The sequence below is a fragment of the Schizosaccharomyces pombe genome (genome assembly GCF_000002945.2).
Source record: "Schizosaccharomyces pombe strain 972h- genome assembly, chromosome: III".
NCBI classification, from domain to species: Eukaryota; Fungi; Ascomycota; class Schizosaccharomycetes; order Schizosaccharomycetales; family Schizosaccharomycetaceae; genus Schizosaccharomyces; species Schizosaccharomyces pombe.
The window spans coordinates 2,163,176-2,179,942 of NC_003421.2; the positions used below are offsets into that span (position 1 = coordinate 2,163,176).

Consider the following 16,767-nt stretch of genomic DNA (forward strand, 5'->3'; position numbering starts at 1 on the left):
CGAGTTAAGAAGCGCTCAGGTAAGAAAATATGCATTCAGCACATATGTCAAACGCCGACTATATTGCTAAAAAGTATTTACGAAAAGATCAAGGGAAAAAGAAAAAGAAGAAAGAGAAGGATTTTGTAGAAATTCAGGATGAAGATGTCGCTGGATGGGACGATGACAATTCATTTTCACTAGTCAACAGAGAACTCACATCTTTGCATGATGCCCCTACAATTGTCGCAAATGAAAGCCTTAAAGATCGAGATATTGATGCTATTTATCAGAATATAGAAAAAACTACTAATAAACCTGCTCAGTTGTGGAAAGCTGTGGGGAATGATGAAGTTGTCGAATCTGAACAACAGGATTCTCATGATGCTGAATCAATTCCTCAGTTCGGTCTGTTAACTGGAAAGCAGGTGACCTTTAAAGCTGAAGAAAGAAGAAAGAGAGAAGAGAAATCATCCAATCTTGATGAGGAAGAGCTTCGCAAAAGTCGCGAAACTGTTTACAGAGATGCCACAGGGAGAAGGATAGATCTGGTTCTTGCAAGAAAAGAAGCCAAAAGAAAATTAAAAGAGAAAGAGGAAGAAGCTAGAAGACAGAAGGAACAACAACAAGGTGTGGTTCAAGTGCGTCAACAGAAAGAATACCTAAAAGAACTTGAAAGGCAAAAAACGGTGCCATTGGCGCGTTATGAGGACGATCCTGAATACAATAAGGAATTGAAAGAAAGGTCTCGTTGGAATGACCCAGCTGCTTCGTTTCTCACTAATAAACCTGTATCATCAAAAGCTACTTATCAAGGATATGCGCCTCCCAATAGGTTTAATATACGACCTGGCCATCGTTGGGATGGAATTATTCGTGGTAATGGATTTGAAAATAAATGGTTTCAGCGCCAAAATGAGAGAAAGGCACAAGAACACGAGGCACATATGTGGGCAATTGAGGAGTAAGTAATCAGTTTTTGAATAAATCTCTAACGAAATCAGCATGTAAATATTTAACGATTTCATTATTTCTTCTGCTGAAAATGGAGGAGACTATTTGGTTTCATGTATATGATATTGTAATGCGAGTTGAACATAATCTCTTCTAGTTTACGAGTGTCAACCGAGGCACAATACTTGATTTTCCAGATTCTGTCCCATTTCCTTTAATTAACTAATGGCTTTGATATTTACCTACAAAAGCAAAACGCTTATAGCAAATAGCTTTATTGGGAAATCGCACACCACGAGACAATGGTAGCCTTATCTATACTAAAATATTTTTTGCTAGTTTATATATATTTATTTTTAAATTTCTGACGATTTCTTAATCCTATATTCAATTATGGGTCATTAAACGTATGAGTATGAGCGACCACGGCTGTTAGTAGTAAGAGGGTTTGAAATATCATCCATTCAGTTATTTCTCTAAATTCTGAACACTTTTTACCAATATTAAATATCATTTCCCTATTGCTGTCCCTAAGGGCCCAAATAATTCACTGCTGATTCTGTGAATTCATATGTATTGGCTTTTAAATGATAGTAAGAGCTAAACGAGAACAATCGATGTTTGAAAATAGTATTTTAAAATTTTTAATTTTATACTTTTTAAGCCCTTTCACATCCACATAGACAGACTTGACTTCACACTTGCTGTATACGTAAAGCAAAGCTTTTTGCATAAGAATTTGTAATTCCAACCGAGTACAAGGATGATTCAAATACTCTTTAACGTTTTACTGTTGACCTGTTTAGTATGAAATATTGTTTTTAACAATTAAGGTTCGGTGAACTCGGTGACTTCAATTTCCTTAGTTCACCGAGACAGATTCTCTCAAACGCATTGTGCTTGTTTACATCTTGACCATCGCCATGACGGTTGCGTCTGACGATTCACCAAAGGAAGCTAGAGGCATACCTTTTTTAGATCAAAAGTCTCGTAAACTTGCTAATGAGTTGTTGGAACCATGTCTTCCGTTTATCCAGTTCAATTTGGGTGAGATTGAACAACGCGCAAAACATTACTTGAACACCGTTCCTACTAGTAAGGATGGTAATACAAAAGCGTAAGTTATTTGTATCCTATTAGATATATTTGTCTAATGAACGATATAGCCATTATTTGCTTGCTGGAAGCGGTATTAATGCCGAACAAACATGGAAGAAAATTGAGTCGCTCTCTCTACAAGTAAGACCTCCCACTACTCTCGAGTTGTCCTTTACCGATGTAGATATGTTTTTGAAGTATCATCGAGAAAAAAATGTTTTAAATTCTTTGGAAGCATTGGTACAAAACACCCAAATAGCGTTCGATCAATATTTGGAAGAGGAATGGCGTTCCAAAGCTGCAAAAAGCAGACCCTCCTTTGATAATATTTTACTTGAAAATAAAAAGAGAGTATCCTTTTATCCTTTCTCGGTGCAACGTTCGCAGAAGTTTGCTTCCACTTTAAAAATGTGTCTTGAGGAGGAAGCACTGCACGGATTTCAATCAAAGCTTGTCAGTTCTTTTTGTGAGGTTGCAAGAGAATTTGCTCATGATACAAAGTCTCTTCTCCTTTACGAATCCTGGAAGTTACTTTCCTCTGTTATATTGGATAAGGATTCTGTGACAGTGTTTGGCAATAAAGGCATAATCTCAAAAGCCTTTGACATTGAGACTGAGGATGGCTCGGTTAACTCTCGGTTCTATCAAAGGATTTCTGACTGTTCCCGTAAGTTCCTTGAAGCTCAATTTTTTGAAGTTTTGAATAAGGAAATTGCAAAAACCCCCCAGGCTGCTTTGGTAGGCGGTGTTCCTTCAATACGTAACAAAATTCGAGCGTATTTGAACATTCGTCTATTAAGGAACGGTGTTTGGATTAATCCAGATTTAGAAATAATCCAAGATGTTCCTATATGGGCTTTCATATTCTATCTATTACGATGTGGTTTTTTAAAGGAAGCAGTGGACTTTACTGAAGAAAACAGAGATCTTTTTGAAAAGGTGGCTGAGAAATTTCCTTTTTATATCAATGCTTATGCGAAGGCTCCGAATGGTATTTTACCAAGGCAACTTCGGAGTCAATTGTTTTCTGAGTTTAATCAAACCATTCGTCTACAGGAATCTTCTGATCCTTATAAGTATGCAGTATACAAAATAATTGGACGCTGCGACCTTTCTAAAACTTCGTGTCCATCGATTTGTTCTGTCACTGAAGATTACATCTGGTTCCAGTTAATTTTGTCACGTGAATTTACTGAAAAAAGCGTTTCCGCTCACGAATTTTTTTCATTGGAAGATGTTCAACATATTTTGCTTTCGTATGGCTCCGATTATTTTACTAACAACGGATCTAATCCCGTTATGTACTTCTTTTTGTTAATGCTTTGTGGTCTTTACGAGCGTGCCATTAATTTTTTATATCCTTATTTTCCAACCGATGCAGTCCATTTTGCCATTACTTGCGCATACTACGGTCTGTTGCGCACTGCACCTTCTAGCTCAGTTGTCAGTAATGAACCTGGAAAGATTCAATCAATGCTGGTTGAAACAAAATCTGGGAAGCCTTCCCTTGAATTCGATCGGTTGTTAATCGATTATACCCAAACTTGTCAAGAATTAAGTCCTGTAATGTCTGCCTGTTATCTTATACCAATGTGCAAAATTGATAAATATATCTCGATGTGTCATAAATCTCTGTGCAGTTTGGTACTTTCTACTCGTGATTATGTTAATCTTCTTGGCGATATACGTGGTGATGGCGAGAGGACTCCTTCCTTTTTGGAGAATCACAGGTCTTTGATTGGTCTTTCTTCTGTAAAAGAATACTTATCAAAAATCACTCTTACTGCTGCTAAACAGGCTGATGATCAGGGATTATTATCTGATGCCATTCTTTTATATCATTTAGCTGAGGATTACGATGCGGCAGTAACAGTTATAAATAGACGGCTGGGCTCTGCATTGCTAAGGTTTTTGGACCAGTTTGTTTTTCCCGATAAACTTATATCTTTAACTAAAAGTATGATGGATGTATACAACAGAAACCCTTCTTTGTATGCCAAAGTGGATTACAAAAATCGCGAGACGACGAATTTGCTTTTATTGACTGTGGAGGCGTTCAATGCATATACCAATAAAGACTATGAACAAGCTTTATCGTCTTTACAGCAGTTAGAAATTTTACCCCTTGACCCACTTGACTCAGACTGTGAAACTTTTGTTGTGAGAAAACTTGCAAAAGAATTTCGATTTCTCAATGAAAATTTATTACAAAACGTACCTGGTATTGTTTTAATAGCCATGAACAGCCTTAAAGAACTTTATGCTAAACAAAAATCTTCATCTTTTGGAAATGACGCTATATCCGTGGATAAGTTACGCCTATATAGACAAAAAGCACGAAGAATTGTCATGTACAGTTTCCTGATAGAATATCGTATGCCTTCTCAAATTCTTGAACAGTTAAATCGCTGCGAAATAGAAATGACATGATTATTTTTTTAAGGTTGTTTATTCTATGTTTACTTGACTTCACTAAATTTTTATGCCTATACATTCATTGAGTCCTAATTATCCATCATTAAAAAAGTGTTGAATGCACTAGTCTTCATGTTAATAATAATAGCAATAAAGAGTGATCTTTGGTTTATCGTGCTAATTTCTAAACATCTCAGAGACACTTTTCCATTTAGTTTGTAGCTGAGCATGTTTTTCCTTGAGGTCATTTAGCTGCTTTAAAGTCTTTCCAAGTTCCTCATCAAGATATTGTATTTGTTGAATTGAAGTAGCATTGTTTTTAAGAAATTTTTGATTGCGCTGCTTAAGGATTGAGATTTCTTGAAGAAGCCTATTTTCCAATTCCTGAGGCTGTTTCTCTAATTGAGCTTTCAGATCAGCAGAATTATTTTTTAAAATTTCTGTAGCCTCCTCCATTTCGCTTCTTGTTACTCGATGGTTGGAAAGTGCTTCAGAAAGTTTAGTGTTTTCCTTATTCAACATAACCATTCCCTCCTCTAAATTAGTTATCTGAGAGGTTAAATAATCATTTTGATTTTTAAGTTCCTCTAAGTTATTTTGGCGATAGGTGTTGTGAGATACGGAGGTTTCGTGATATGAAAGATAGGATGGGAACTGAGTAGTATCGATGTTTAGAGCAAGTGAATCTTCAACCCATGCATTTAAGTCGACAGGAGTTCTTGTGTAAAATGTATACTTTTGGACCAGAGGCTGCCGATATGAAGCTAAAACGTCTGAGCGTAAATACTTAACCCACTGTTCATGAGAAACCATATTTACAATCTTGTCCCGATCCTTTAAAAAAATAGCAACAAGAAGACGCACAAACATTTCCAAGCCGTAGATAGCAATTAAATCCATAAGGCGGAGTGCTTCGGGTAATTGCAACGAATCGGCAAAGCAGCATGCTAATGATGGATATAGTATACACAATGAACTAACTTTTATACGTTGTAATGAGATAGCGACACTTGGTGCCAAGTCACCCAAACAACCCCAAACCAAAGCGAAAAGACTTTCGTCAAGAGAACTGGATTGGGATATGAAAAACTCACGAATTCCACCTCTTTGAATGAAACAAACTAGCGAACGGAAGGCGTTTCCTTGAGCCATATACGATAGAAAAGCACAAGTTAACCATAGCAAAGGTTCAATGTTATACTCAACAGTTGTATCAAACAAAGTAAAAGCATGCAAAACGTGAAATATAGACTCAGTTGAAACTTTATGCCTTGTAGTAGAAGAATATTTAAAAGGCTCCAAAGGTCCTCTGAAAGATTGCATACGAATAATCTTCCGAATAGAAGAATCCAAAGAATTATTAGTAGTACTTAAAGTAGCGTAAAGTGTTAGAAGTTCATTACGTTCAGCGGAAACAAGGGATTGCCAGACCAGTTTTCGACACGGAGATGGAATACAAAAGTTATTTTGTTTAATTAGTTCTAAAATCGGTGTCAAGGGAGGGGGAGAGGAGGATGTAGCATTGGGATTAGAAGGATCAGGCGGAAGGTCATAAGCAAAAAGAGGCACACTGGCCCATTGAAGCCAATCGATATTAGAAACGGGAATTGACTCTTTTTCACATTGTTGATTAAGCTCGAAAATGATTGATTGAATACGTGAATCGTTAATGGCGCTATTTAAATCGCCGTGAGACTTGTAGGAATCGCGTAATTGTTCAAATTCTGTTTGATTATTATTTATTTTGGAGGATGAAATATTGGTAGATGCAGTTGACATAAAGGATGGAACAGGGGAATGACCTTGAAGAGGTTGAATGTTAGGTTTTTCAACGGCCAAGCGATTATCGCTTTCCTGGGGAGGAGTGGGACGCAACATAGAAGAATCTATAAAATTAAGTTCCCGATCCTGTTCTTCCGTTTGCTGCAAACTAGGAGATGAGTAGTCTAAACTAATTTCCTTCATTGAGTGGTTTGAGGATTCCGAAGACCCAACTGAGACAGCAGAGCCATTTTGAAGGTTCTCCTTTAAGTTTTCTTGTTTCACCAATGTAACGCTATTAATTGCGCTAGATAGGGAAGCGTTTACAGATTTCTGGAGTATCAAGATTAGTTAGACACCTGAAATGATTGAAGTAGATAGATATTAGCAAAACATACAGACATAAAAAAGAGACCCTTATTAGTAAAAAATGCTAATCTGTTCAAACTAAAATTGTTTTCTCTCAAGCAACTGGAGAGGCCGGTAACCCAAGTATTGTTTACAAGTGAAATAGGCTTAGGAAACACGAATTAGTAATTATAAAGGGAAATGAAGATGCCCTCTTTATGAATTGAAAACGCTTTTAAAACAGATCAAACACTTTCGTTTCGTTCAGTAAATGTATGTATTGTGTGGGTGGTAGGTATCTGAAAGGATATAGGCGGCATCGATTACTACTTTAACAATGGCGAGCCACTTTCCTTTTCAGTAGTTCCCGTCAAATAGGAAGAATTTATTAGGTGATTTTGTAATACTTATAATTCTAGGTTTATTCGGTTTGTCAGTTAACTTGTTACAAGCAATTGTCCAAAATGAATTTACAAGTTAAATAAGAGAGAGGGTGATGAAAATTGAGATTGTTAATTTCTTTCAAAAATTTAAAATATAACTTTTCTTAATTGGACCTGCGTATATTCTCGTACTTGAAAAGAAGATACAGATTCGAAACGATTAAAGACATTTACGACATGCAAAGCGCTCGTGTCTAAGGATTGAAAAATTGTGAGCATTCAAAACCTTTTCTTACTATCTTAATGAACTTATTTTTTACTAAATATCGAAAGGATCAATGTGTGAAAACATCGTACCTTTGAACGTGCAAATGGGATTTTAAATTATAGCACTTTAAAGAACTTATAAAAATTGGACTCTTTATTTTTTGATTTTATAGCCTATTGATTTCAATAGTGATCATGAGAAGCGTATACATCTTTTGAAGACTACGCATTTTGGAAAAAACATATGCACACATCCAGTATCAAACAACAACAATATCTCAATGTAGAGTACAGTATTTATTAATCAATATTCCATAATATAATCCAATTTGATGTACTTCGTTGTGCAAAAAGATTTTTTCTTTTGCTTTGCAAACGGTGACAATAGAAGTATAATATATAATCAAACAATTATGAATAATACAATTACCAAGGCCGGATTAGAAGCATGATACTTCCAAATTTGAAACTCAAGTTAAATTAAATATTATATAAGGAGAAGAAACCCTCAAATTAAAATTGGCAATAATCATTTTAAGCAACCAGTACATTAGTGGTATGCACTTAAACTCGAGTTCCCTGTGCTATTTAGTTAATGAAAAAGAAAATATAGGTAGAAAGTACTTCGGGTTAAGAGCATAACGTTATGCTCTTTGAGTAAACTGAATTCAAAGAGGCTAATACAATGTTTCGGGAAACAAAAGAACGGCTATACTTTCAATTGTGATAATGCTAAAAGAACAAAAACATCAATAATTCCTTTTAACTATTAAAATATAATCCTACATTAATTGAACCAAGAGTTAGAAACAAAAAAGTCAGACTGCGATGATCGGGATTGGCTTCATCGCTTGTCTATTTTAGTCATTTAATTTGAAAAAATAGAAAATCATTGCCTCCAATGTTTCCAAGTTAGGCCCTTCCCTAAATTCAAAGACCCGAGCATATTCTCAACTCAACAAACGACTTAATTAAGCATACATTAATGTTTTTTACACGGTAAAGAATTTGGCTGACCCGTAAAAACTTATTAAAGCATATTTTTACCTTTAACAGTACTTTGTACTAAAACTATTCTGTTGGTTCAATGCCTTTAAATGTTACGGTAGAAGAGGAAACACTACAAATTGTTGAAGAAGAGCCTCAACAAGAAATCACAAATACCATCCTAGAAGAAGACTTCAATTTACTAGATAATTCTTTTCAAACAGATATCAGTTCTACTTCTTCTCAGAATGACTCAAAATTTACATGCTTGCTTGTGAGGCACGCTGAAAGTGAACACAACGTTCGTGGCATAAGGGCAGGAGCTCGAATTGACAGTGAATTGACTGTGCATGGTTATAATCAAGCAAAAAAACTAGCCAAATCTATTCGAAATTTGGACATCGTTTGCGTGTACTCTTCCCCCCAGAAAAGGGCCAAGAGAACAGCTGAAGAAATTACAAAAGTGGCTAACTGTCCTTTGTACATATCTGACTTTTTGATGGAGAAGGATCTCGGATCACTAGAAGGCACTTCATTTCGATACACAGCTAATTATCGTCCTCGTGAGCCTCCCATGAAAGTCACCAATCTTGAATCTCGAGATTCTTTACTTACTCGAGCGAGAGGTTTTACCGACATTTTATTTAATGAAGCCATTGGTTTTGAAGGGGAATCTGGAAAAACCATTGTGGTTGTTTCACATGGGATATTTCTTCCTTTTTTATTACGAGCAATTTTGGCACGTGCGCGCACCCCTTTACCTTCAATGATTATTCCATGGAACAATGCGTCTTATTGCTTGATCACTATTGATTTAGGAGGAAATAGTATCGTGAAGATGAATTGCAATTCTCATTTGCGTGGTATCAAACGAACCCGCAAGTTAGGCAGCTCTACATACGACTCCAAACAGAAACCGATTACAGAATTTTGTAGCAAGCTAAATTAAAAATGTGTGTAACTATTCACCTTTAATTAAATTAAGACATCATTTGTAACAGGTGAAACACAAATCTATACTCAAGTATATCAATGCTTTTTTAATTGTTGAAGTAATCTTCTGTAATAAATAAAATTGAATTCTTTTAAGAAATAAACATATATATTATACAGGCTTAGACATTTAGAAGAATAACTCGTGATTGACTAAGTCTTCACTGAGCTTTGAAGTCGCAATAGTCCTCACCTAACAAAATGTACCAAAATATTATAAACAAGGCATTAAAATAAAACGACAAAAGGTAAAACGTTAGTCCTACTCCGAATAAGAAGAAGAAGAATCTTCATAAGTAATAACTTTGTCATCTTCGGCGCTTACTATACCAGAATCCAACGGTAGCTCTGCTTCAGAGTTTTCCAAAAAGACAAGAGATGCTTGTTCCTCATTTAAAGCCTCTTCCTCATATGCATGCAAAGAATTGTTTTTTTCTAAATCTTCAATCACCTCCTTTAGAGTTTTTTCCATTAATTTTGCATCCTCGTAAACAATTGAATGCTCTTCATTATAGGTATATGCATTATTAAACATGAGCATAAAATCTGCAATCAGTTCTCCAACATCTCCATAACGGTCATTCTTAATATTCCTTTTAATTTTTCCAAGAGCTATGGGTCGTTTAATTATTATATAGTAATCAGGGTAAAGTTTGCGGTTGGGAGGATAAAGGAAAAGACCATTAACGAATCTGCCGTCTTCACTTTGAAGATTATACAGCCTTTCAAAGATTTCCATACAATATCTTCTAAGTGCCTTCTGCTTATATGAAGGTGTATTTTTTCGACCACTTCTGGCCAAACTGGATTCTTGTGATAAAGGGGTTGATAGACTAGAGCCTGAGTTTGTTTTTTTTCTCGGTCGACCTCTTTTACGCGGCATTAGAGTGGAAGATGGATCGTCAACTGTATTTAATTCGTCGAGGGTTAATTCCGTATAACTGATAGAATTACGACGACGTCGCTTTCTTTCGAGATACTGATCCTCCAACTCACTAGAGCTTTGAACTGCAAAACTGTCAACCTCGACTTTATAAAAGTCAGGAAGTTCATTTACAGTAAGTAAACGTTCCAGCGGTTTACCTTTACCATATATATCGGTAGCTGCACGTTCTTTATCTAATTTTTTAAAAAGTACGAGCTCTTCATCTGTTCTAGAAATCAACTCGTTCAACTCATCATCTTGAAGTTCGCCGTAAGTTAAGTCATGATCATCGTCGCCATCATGTTCAAGTAAAGAACGTAAAAAAGCTTCACGCTCCTCAGGTGTAGACTTGTTGTCAAACTTACCAGCTTGGATAACTTTTCCATCAAGGTCAAGCTTATACTGAGCTCGAGAAAGAATGTTCTCTTCAATAGACTTTTCCGTGATCAAACGGAGAATTCGCACCTCTTTGGTCTGCCCGATACGATGAGCACGATCTTGAGCTTGCAAATCCTGATGGGGATTCCAATCGGTATCAAAAATTATGACAGTGTCAGCAGTTTGTAAGTTGAGACCCAACCCACCAGCACGAGTACTAAGCATGAAAATGTAAACATCTGACTTTGGATCGTTGAACTGTGCAAGAAGGGAGCATCGATCGTCAGATTTTGTTGAACCATCTAAACGAAGATATTTCCAATTCTTTGATCGCAAATAATCCTCCATTATAGTCATGATCTGAGTCATTTGAAAGAACATAAGGGTTTTATGACCTGTTAAAAACAGCTTTGGAAGAATACGATCTAACAGCTCAAACTTGCCAGCAGCTCTCCAAAGCAAGTCGACGTTAGTTCCGGATGGATCGATGGCTCTTTCAACATCTTCAAATATGAACGGATGATTGCATATCTTCTTAAGTTGCATAACCGTGTTCTGTAGTCCTTTAATACCCGTTTTTCCTTTCTCACCATCCACAAAAAGCATACCATGCTTCTTCATTTGTTGGTACAATTTTAATTGCAAGCCTGAAAGAGGGCACTTGATGACTTTCTCAACCTTGTCGGGTAGCTCCTTTTCGACGTCTTTTTTAAGTCTTCGGAACAAAAATGGTCGAAGGACTTTATGCAAACGTTTTATAATAAGTAAAGCTTCTTCTTCATTAAGCCCTATTTTATCTTGTCCACCAGTATTAGCAAAAGGTGTATTGAACCATTCATCAAAACTTTTAATTGAATTGAAGATTTTTGGTAAGACAAAGTTAAGAAGAGCCCAAAGCTCTGGTAGGTTATTTTGCAAAGGTGTACCAGTCAAAATGAGACGATACTGGGAATGATAATAAGTAGATAAAGTACTCGTTAACTTTGATTGGGTATTTTTTATACGGTGCCCTTCATCTATAATCATGTGAACCCATTTAATCCGAGAAAGTAAAGGACGATCCTTAATGATATATTCAAATGTGGTGAGCAAGACGTTGAAATTGCTAGATCGGATTTGGGATTGTAATGTTTTTCTCAATTGCGGAGGGCCTTTATAAGCTATTTTCTTAACACTGGGAGCCCATTTTTCGAATTCCATAATCCAATTTGTTAGAGTAGACAATGGTACTATAATAAGAAATGGTCCTTGCTGATTTTTTTTCTCAATCAAATATGTGATAAACGCAATAGTTTGGATTGTTTTACCCAAACCCATCTCGTCAGCCAGGATCCCATTGAGGTTGTTATTGTATAGCGACAACATCCATTCAAGACCCTTCAATTGATAGTCTTTTAGAGTGCCACCAACAAAAATCTTTGGCTGCTCAACCTCTTCATGAATACGGTGAGCCACTTTAAAATAATCAAGATTCTTATCTTCCTCACTAATTGGGGCTTCTAATTCGGCAGAATTGCTACCTTTTCCAGAAGTATTTCCACTGTGAATATTGGATTGTTGAATCCGGACGGCACGTGTAAGATTTTCCAAATACTGATCAGTTTGTTTTAAAAGATGAGTGATACGAGTATCTTTCGCCTTGTCTAGTAACTGCAAATATGCGGCTTCGTCATCAGCACGGAGAGCCTGTAATCTTTGACGAGCACTACGTTCGATTCGTTTTTTCTCTTCCTTTTCTAGATGGGCATGAAAATTTATAATATCCTTGCATCGCTGAGTTTTAGCTTTATTCTGCTTGTCCACTTTTGTCACAATTGACTTTCTGTGCAGCATGATAGACCTTAGGTGAGTTAGAAGCTTTTCTTTTTGTCTCATGGCATGTTCGGTTTTTTGTTTCTCAGCAAGGGCTAAAACTAAATTGGCTTCTTGCATCGTTTGCCGTTTCACGTTTCGAAACATAAGTCTTAAATTTCCTGCAGCCAAACTATCCGAGTGAGGAATGACTGAATTTATTGTCTCGCGTAGAGATCGTTGTTTTTCTAATAAACGCAGACAACGCAACTCAATCATTGATTTTGACTTGTCTTGTTGCAATATTTTTTTGTTCACCGACTTTGGCCTGTTCTCCTTTTCTAGAAAATCAATTCTGTTAGCAATTGAACAAGCAATTGCAATCTCAGAAGAGAGAAAAACATCATCCCATGATATACTAGGAGGCAAGAGTGATGGGATGAGCGATAGGTTTTCCGAAGAGGAAAACTTACTGAAGGGAATAGGCGTTTTAACATAAGTTCTTGGATCTACGCAAGAAGAGTAGTTGACGTTTGTGGGAAACTGTGCTCTTTTAGCAACCTCGGTTTTTCCAGTCGACTGTTGTAACGGCATAGGTGAAACTGATGGTTTTGCAAGAGACTCATTCTTGACAGGAATCGTAGCAGAATAGGCTCGTCTTTGAAATTGATTTGGAATATTCTGAATGTAGGGTGCCTTAGAGGTACGCATGTTTGCATCTCTTGTAGGAGTATCCTTCTTTACAGACGACATTTGAGGAACGTTTTGCTGAAATGGCATTGAAGGAGAAACTTCATTCGAAGCTCCATAGACCCTGCCAAATATGGCTTGTTGCACAGCAGGAGGGACTTGTCCATTTGGGGAATTCAAACAGTTATATGCAACTATCTGACTTTTCAGCATAGCAAGTTGAGCATGATTAAGTTTGGAAGTAGGAGGCACTTTTGCAGAAGGTACGTGAGATTGTGTTTTTAAAGCTGATGCGGAGGGTGAGGGAGACATTCGAGGTATATGCTGCGCAGACTTCACAGTATTTGGATCTACTGAAGGTGATCGAGATGAAGAAGGTTGAAAAGAAGTTGCAGAAGGCGGTAGGTTATTTCTATATACATATGGTGCCGGGGAATTAGAAGAAGATTGAAAGTATGTTTTAGCATTAATAGCATCAAGGTTAGAGGGCTGAGGATAGGGAAAATGCGAACCGGCTGCACCAACGTCTACAGTAGCCGTAGAGTTAAAAGGAGTATTTGGATTTGCGGAAGAAGGGAGCTTCGAATGAGCAAAGGAAGCAGCATCATTCTGATACCCGTTGTATGGAGAAGCCAACATAGAACCAGACGGAGGGGAAGAAGCTGAGAAAGTTGATGGGTTTACAGGTATCGAGCCTCTTCGGCCCATTTGCTGCTGCATCGAGACATTAGCAGGTATATTCCTAGCACTAAAGCTGTGAGAACTTGATGTTGTATCAACTGACGGAGCTCTCGATTGAACTGTATGTGGTTGTTCAAATGTGGACGAAGGGGAGGCAAAGGAATGAGGAAGAGAGGAATTGACAGTAGTGTCGTTAGCAGGTGGATAAGGTGTGGTAGGAGGAAAAGAGTTATTCATACGAGAACCATTTTTCATCATGGATGCCATATCATAAGCATTATGATAAGTGGGATTGGAGGTGTTTTGTTGGGATAGTTGGTTCGCATACACTTTCAAATTATTACTATTCGCATTCGTATTTGTATGTGGATGAACCATACTAGGTGCAGGAGGTACTGAAGTATCCCTTTGTAAAGGAGCATTCATAATGTTTGGCGATGCTTGACTATTCATGTAGGAAGGATTGTTTAATCCGACATTTCCATTGCCAGGGTTAGGAGGGGTTGGTCCATTAGAAGCAGGCCTACCAGGAAGAGTTTGCATACCAGCTTTTCCTTCTGGGAGATTGTTAAATCCTGTAGTAGGAAGAGTATCCTGCTGCTTTCGAAGATTGGTGTTCTCAGCATCAGGAAATTCAGAAGATTGGTTCCGCATCTGCTGCATACGGGCATAATGAGCTCTTTGAACCATCCTTAAAATGGAACTAATTTGAGCAAACTCGGGGTTATTTTCCTCCGTAGCACCTTGGTTTCTCATTACCTGCCATTGTTGATAAAGAGATTGTATATTATCCTTGGTCAACCCTTTCGGAAATTTCTGATTCCCTTGAACAGCAAACATCGGAGAAATGTGTTTTAGTAAATCGCAAATCAATATTACAACAACAATGACCGAAAACCCTCAACGTACAAATGGATAATTTGGTGCACTTAAAAAACAACGAGAGAAAAAGTTTAATAAAGATTACTTTAAAAGAAAAAACAAATCCCTTTAAAAAAAAATTTCAATTGAGTAACTTTGACCTTTAAGAAAGAGATCGCGTCTTTCAACAAAGTATTAAAATTTAAAGCGTTAAAGTATAGAGTGAAAAAAGAAACCAGAAGGACCCAGCTTTAGAAAATATACAGTGTAGAAAGAAAAGAACTTTTTAAATAAACATATAGGCTTCAATTGAATAAATAATAGAGGAAAAAGGGGAAATGTGGGTCTACGAGATTGAAGATGGCGGTTGGTGGCAGGAAGAATAGAAAACAAAAGCAGCACACGGTAGTGAGAAGCAACGAAAAGAGTCTGCAACCTCAATCAATTTGCAAACACAGCAGAGTAAAAGATTAAAAAGCATGGTTTGATTAAAAAAAGTACAATCACCCTAGTGAAGCAAAACTTGAAGGGAAACCGAAGGCCAGCTCATCCTTAAAAAAAAAAAAAAACCCCTCCAGTTTAATTTGACGATTTATGGATCATAATTACGTTGCGTTATATAGTAATAACGTCAACTTTTTTTTTTCGGAAAAGATTAGCATTGCGAAATAAAAAATAGGATGCTAAATAAACTAGCAAACTATGTGTTAGATTGCATAAACGAAGATATAATGAGAGATGCAAAGCGTACTCAAATTCGTTTACCATTGTAGTGTACAGACACTGTTTCGCGGTGAGCTAGCATTCTTCAATTCAATCCACCACATATCCGATATATACGAAATGAATGAAACAGTGAATCAATGCAAATGTGAATGATCAAGATAGAAGGTACATTTTTTCTTGAATGTAGAGAAAAATGTGGGGAAGGTGTATTTGCTAAAAAGTGGATGAGTGAGTTTCAGAGCTTTCGTTCGTTGAACGAAGCAAGCCAAAAAAAATAAAAAAAAGACTCCAAAGAAAATACGAGGGGAATGCAAGCATTTAAAGGAATAAATACTTGCGAATGCGGAAATCGACTTATTCTCGGTATAAACAGACGACGGCACTAATGGGGTTCCCCTGAAAATAAGAAGGTTAAAGACCACAATATACCATCGGCTTGGCAGTCAACAAAACATCCTTGAAATTTTCAAACTTGAAAACTAATAAAAGAGGAAATTAATTAGAATCGTATAGATTAGGATAAGCTGATAAAATGTATCTTATAGAATATATGACAATTACTCATTAACAGTAATTGTAGAGAACTTGGCTATCATAATGCTTTTCCATACAATTTGTTTTAAAAAAGTGAAAGGGAAAGGATTGGAAAATACAGGTAATGAAATAAATATATCAGTACGATAGACGAGGCAGGGAACATTAAATCATTTGCATTGATTTTCCAAATTTTGAATGGTGCAATAACTAATCGGATTGGGAACTCGGCGTAAAGTGGTAAACCAGTAAGTGAGAAAGATGTCTGGATCCGCAAATTTTGTAATCTGTCAAAGGAAGAAGTGGACCCTTTTAGAATGTGCAGTCTAATGAAAATCATGATTTCCTACTTAACATAAGAGAGTATATCTTTCCCATGAAAAATGATTCAAAGAGACCACTTGCAAAACTTACCAACCCAAAAGCAATTTCAGGTCTGGTTTTAGTAGCAGTATATATTGGTTAAAAGGTTTTGAAAGGAAGATGTATTTGTATTTCCTGAATCATATGCATGGATTCATTAAGACATGCATACTATCAAGGAGGAAAAAGGATGCTGTAAGACATAATTAACTATGGGTCACTATCGTAATGGGATAGATGGTTTTCGGGGATTAAAAGCATGTAATTAATTTTCCTACTCTGCTGATAATCAATTCCCAATACCATATATGAATTTCGAAATCCTTTGGTTTACTTTCAATCATCTGCCTAACTTAACATCGAAAATTCGGATCTCATCAACCGCAATTAACTTCTGCTACCTTTTTTGCCCATCTGTCCAACCTGCCTAAATGTATTTTTTTTTTATTTGCCTAATTGCGTTCTCTATATACACTCGCTATATGCTCTACTGTAGTAGGTCCACGTACGCTATTAATTAAGTTTCCACACTTGCTTGCAATTGAATAGGTTATTTCTCAGCACACAACTCACAAATCCTCGTTATATATTGCTACGTACTCCGTAGATTTGCTTAAACCATGGTTTAACTAG

The 16,767-nt window shown here is 36.6% G+C and overlaps 5 protein-coding genes and 6 long non-coding RNA genes across 11 annotated transcripts; 7 read left to right on the forward strand and 4 right to left on the reverse strand.

Annotated features, from left to right (window-relative positions):
* The first annotated feature begins 37 nt into the window (after nt 1-37).
* On the forward strand, nt 38-1,330 carry cwf26. Its single transcript, NM_001023459.4, has 2 exons — nt 38-943; nt 984-1,330. The coding sequence occupies exons 1-2, from the start codon at nt 45-47 to the stop codon at nt 988-990; spliced, it is 906 nt and encodes a 301-aa protein (NP_588468.3). The 5' UTR covers nt 38-44; the 3' UTR covers nt 991-1,330.
* SPOM_SPCC1620.12C (GTPase-activating protein) lies at nt 1,288-6,856 on the reverse strand. The gene is made up of 3 exons (NM_001355946.2): nt 6,606-6,856; nt 4,250-6,540; nt 1,288-4,183 (listed from the first exon to the last, which is right to left on the reverse strand). Exons 1-2 carry the CDS (start codon nt 6,609-6,611, stop codon nt 4,624-4,626), a joined length of 1,923 nt encoding a protein of 640 aa, NP_001342783.1. The 5' UTR covers nt 6,612-6,856; the 3' UTR covers nt 1,288-4,183; nt 4,250-4,623.
* Nucleotides 1,846-5,696, forward strand: nup97 (nuclear pore complex component nup97). The gene is made up of 2 exons (NM_001023460.3): nt 1,846-2,050; nt 2,100-5,696. Exons 1-2 carry the CDS (start codon nt 1,857-1,859, stop codon nt 4,459-4,461), a joined length of 2,556 nt encoding a protein of 851 aa, NP_588469.1. The 5' UTR covers nt 1,846-1,856; the 3' UTR covers nt 4,462-5,696.
* Nucleotides 5,918-6,254, forward strand: SPOM_SPNCRNA.7656. Its single transcript, NR_196992.1, has one exon. It is a non-coding gene; the product is annotated as a non-coding RNA (long non-coding RNA).
* A 12-nt stretch (nt 6,857-6,868) lies between the features above and the next one.
* Nucleotides 6,869-7,571, forward strand: SPOM_SPNCRNA.1267. Its single transcript, NR_150133.1, has one exon. It is a non-coding gene; the product is annotated as a non-coding RNA (long non-coding RNA).
* SPOM_SPNCRNA.7657 lies at nt 7,027-7,277 on the reverse strand. The gene has a single exon (NR_196993.1). It is a non-coding gene; the product is annotated as a non-coding RNA (long non-coding RNA).
* Nucleotides 7,353-8,346, reverse strand: SPOM_SPNCRNA.1268. Its single transcript, NR_150134.1, has one exon. It is a non-coding gene; the product is annotated as a non-coding RNA (long non-coding RNA).
* SPOM_SPCC1620.13 (phosphoglycerate mutase family protein) lies at nt 8,163-9,288 on the forward strand. Its single transcript, NM_001023462.3, has one exon. The coding sequence runs from the start codon at nt 8,293-8,295 to the stop codon at nt 9,139-9,141; it is 849 nt and encodes a 282-aa protein (NP_588471.1). The 5' UTR covers nt 8,163-8,292; the 3' UTR covers nt 9,142-9,288.
* On the reverse strand, nt 8,398-15,065 carry snf22 (SWI/SNF ATP-dependent chromatin remodeler Snf22). The gene has a single exon (NM_001023463.3). It carries the CDS (start codon nt 14,488-14,490, stop codon nt 9,448-9,450), a length of 5,043 nt encoding a protein of 1,680 aa, NP_588472.2. The 5' UTR covers nt 14,491-15,065; the 3' UTR covers nt 8,398-9,447.
* Nucleotides 14,940-16,710, forward strand: SPOM_SPNCRNA.1269. Its single transcript, NR_150135.1, has one exon. It is a non-coding gene; the product is annotated as a non-coding RNA (long non-coding RNA).
* SPOM_SPNCRNA.123 lies at nt 15,349-15,771 on the forward strand. The gene has a single exon (NR_150092.1). It is a non-coding gene; the product is annotated as a non-coding RNA (long non-coding RNA).
* Nucleotides 16,711-16,767: the final 57 nt, after the last annotated feature.

Coding starts and splice junctions, on each gene's coding strand:
- cwf26 (NM_001023459.4), top strand. CDS start 45: ATGTCAAACGCCGACTATATTGCTAAAAAGTATTTACGAAAAGATCAA.
- nup97 (NM_001023460.3), top strand. CDS start 1,857: ATGACGGTTGCGTCTGACGATTCACCAAAGGAAGCTAGAGGCATACCT. Junction 2,051..2,099: donor AAGGATGGTAATACAAAAGC/GTAAGTTATTTG, acceptor TGAACGATATAG/CCATTATTTGCTTGCTGGAA.
- SPOM_SPCC1620.13 (NM_001023462.3), top strand. CDS start 8,293: ATGCCTTTAAATGTTACGGTAGAAGAGGAAACACTACAAATTGTTGAA.
- snf22 (NM_001023463.3), bottom strand. CDS start 14,490: ATGTTTGCTGTTCAAGGGAATCAGAAATTTCCGAAAGGGTTGACCAAG.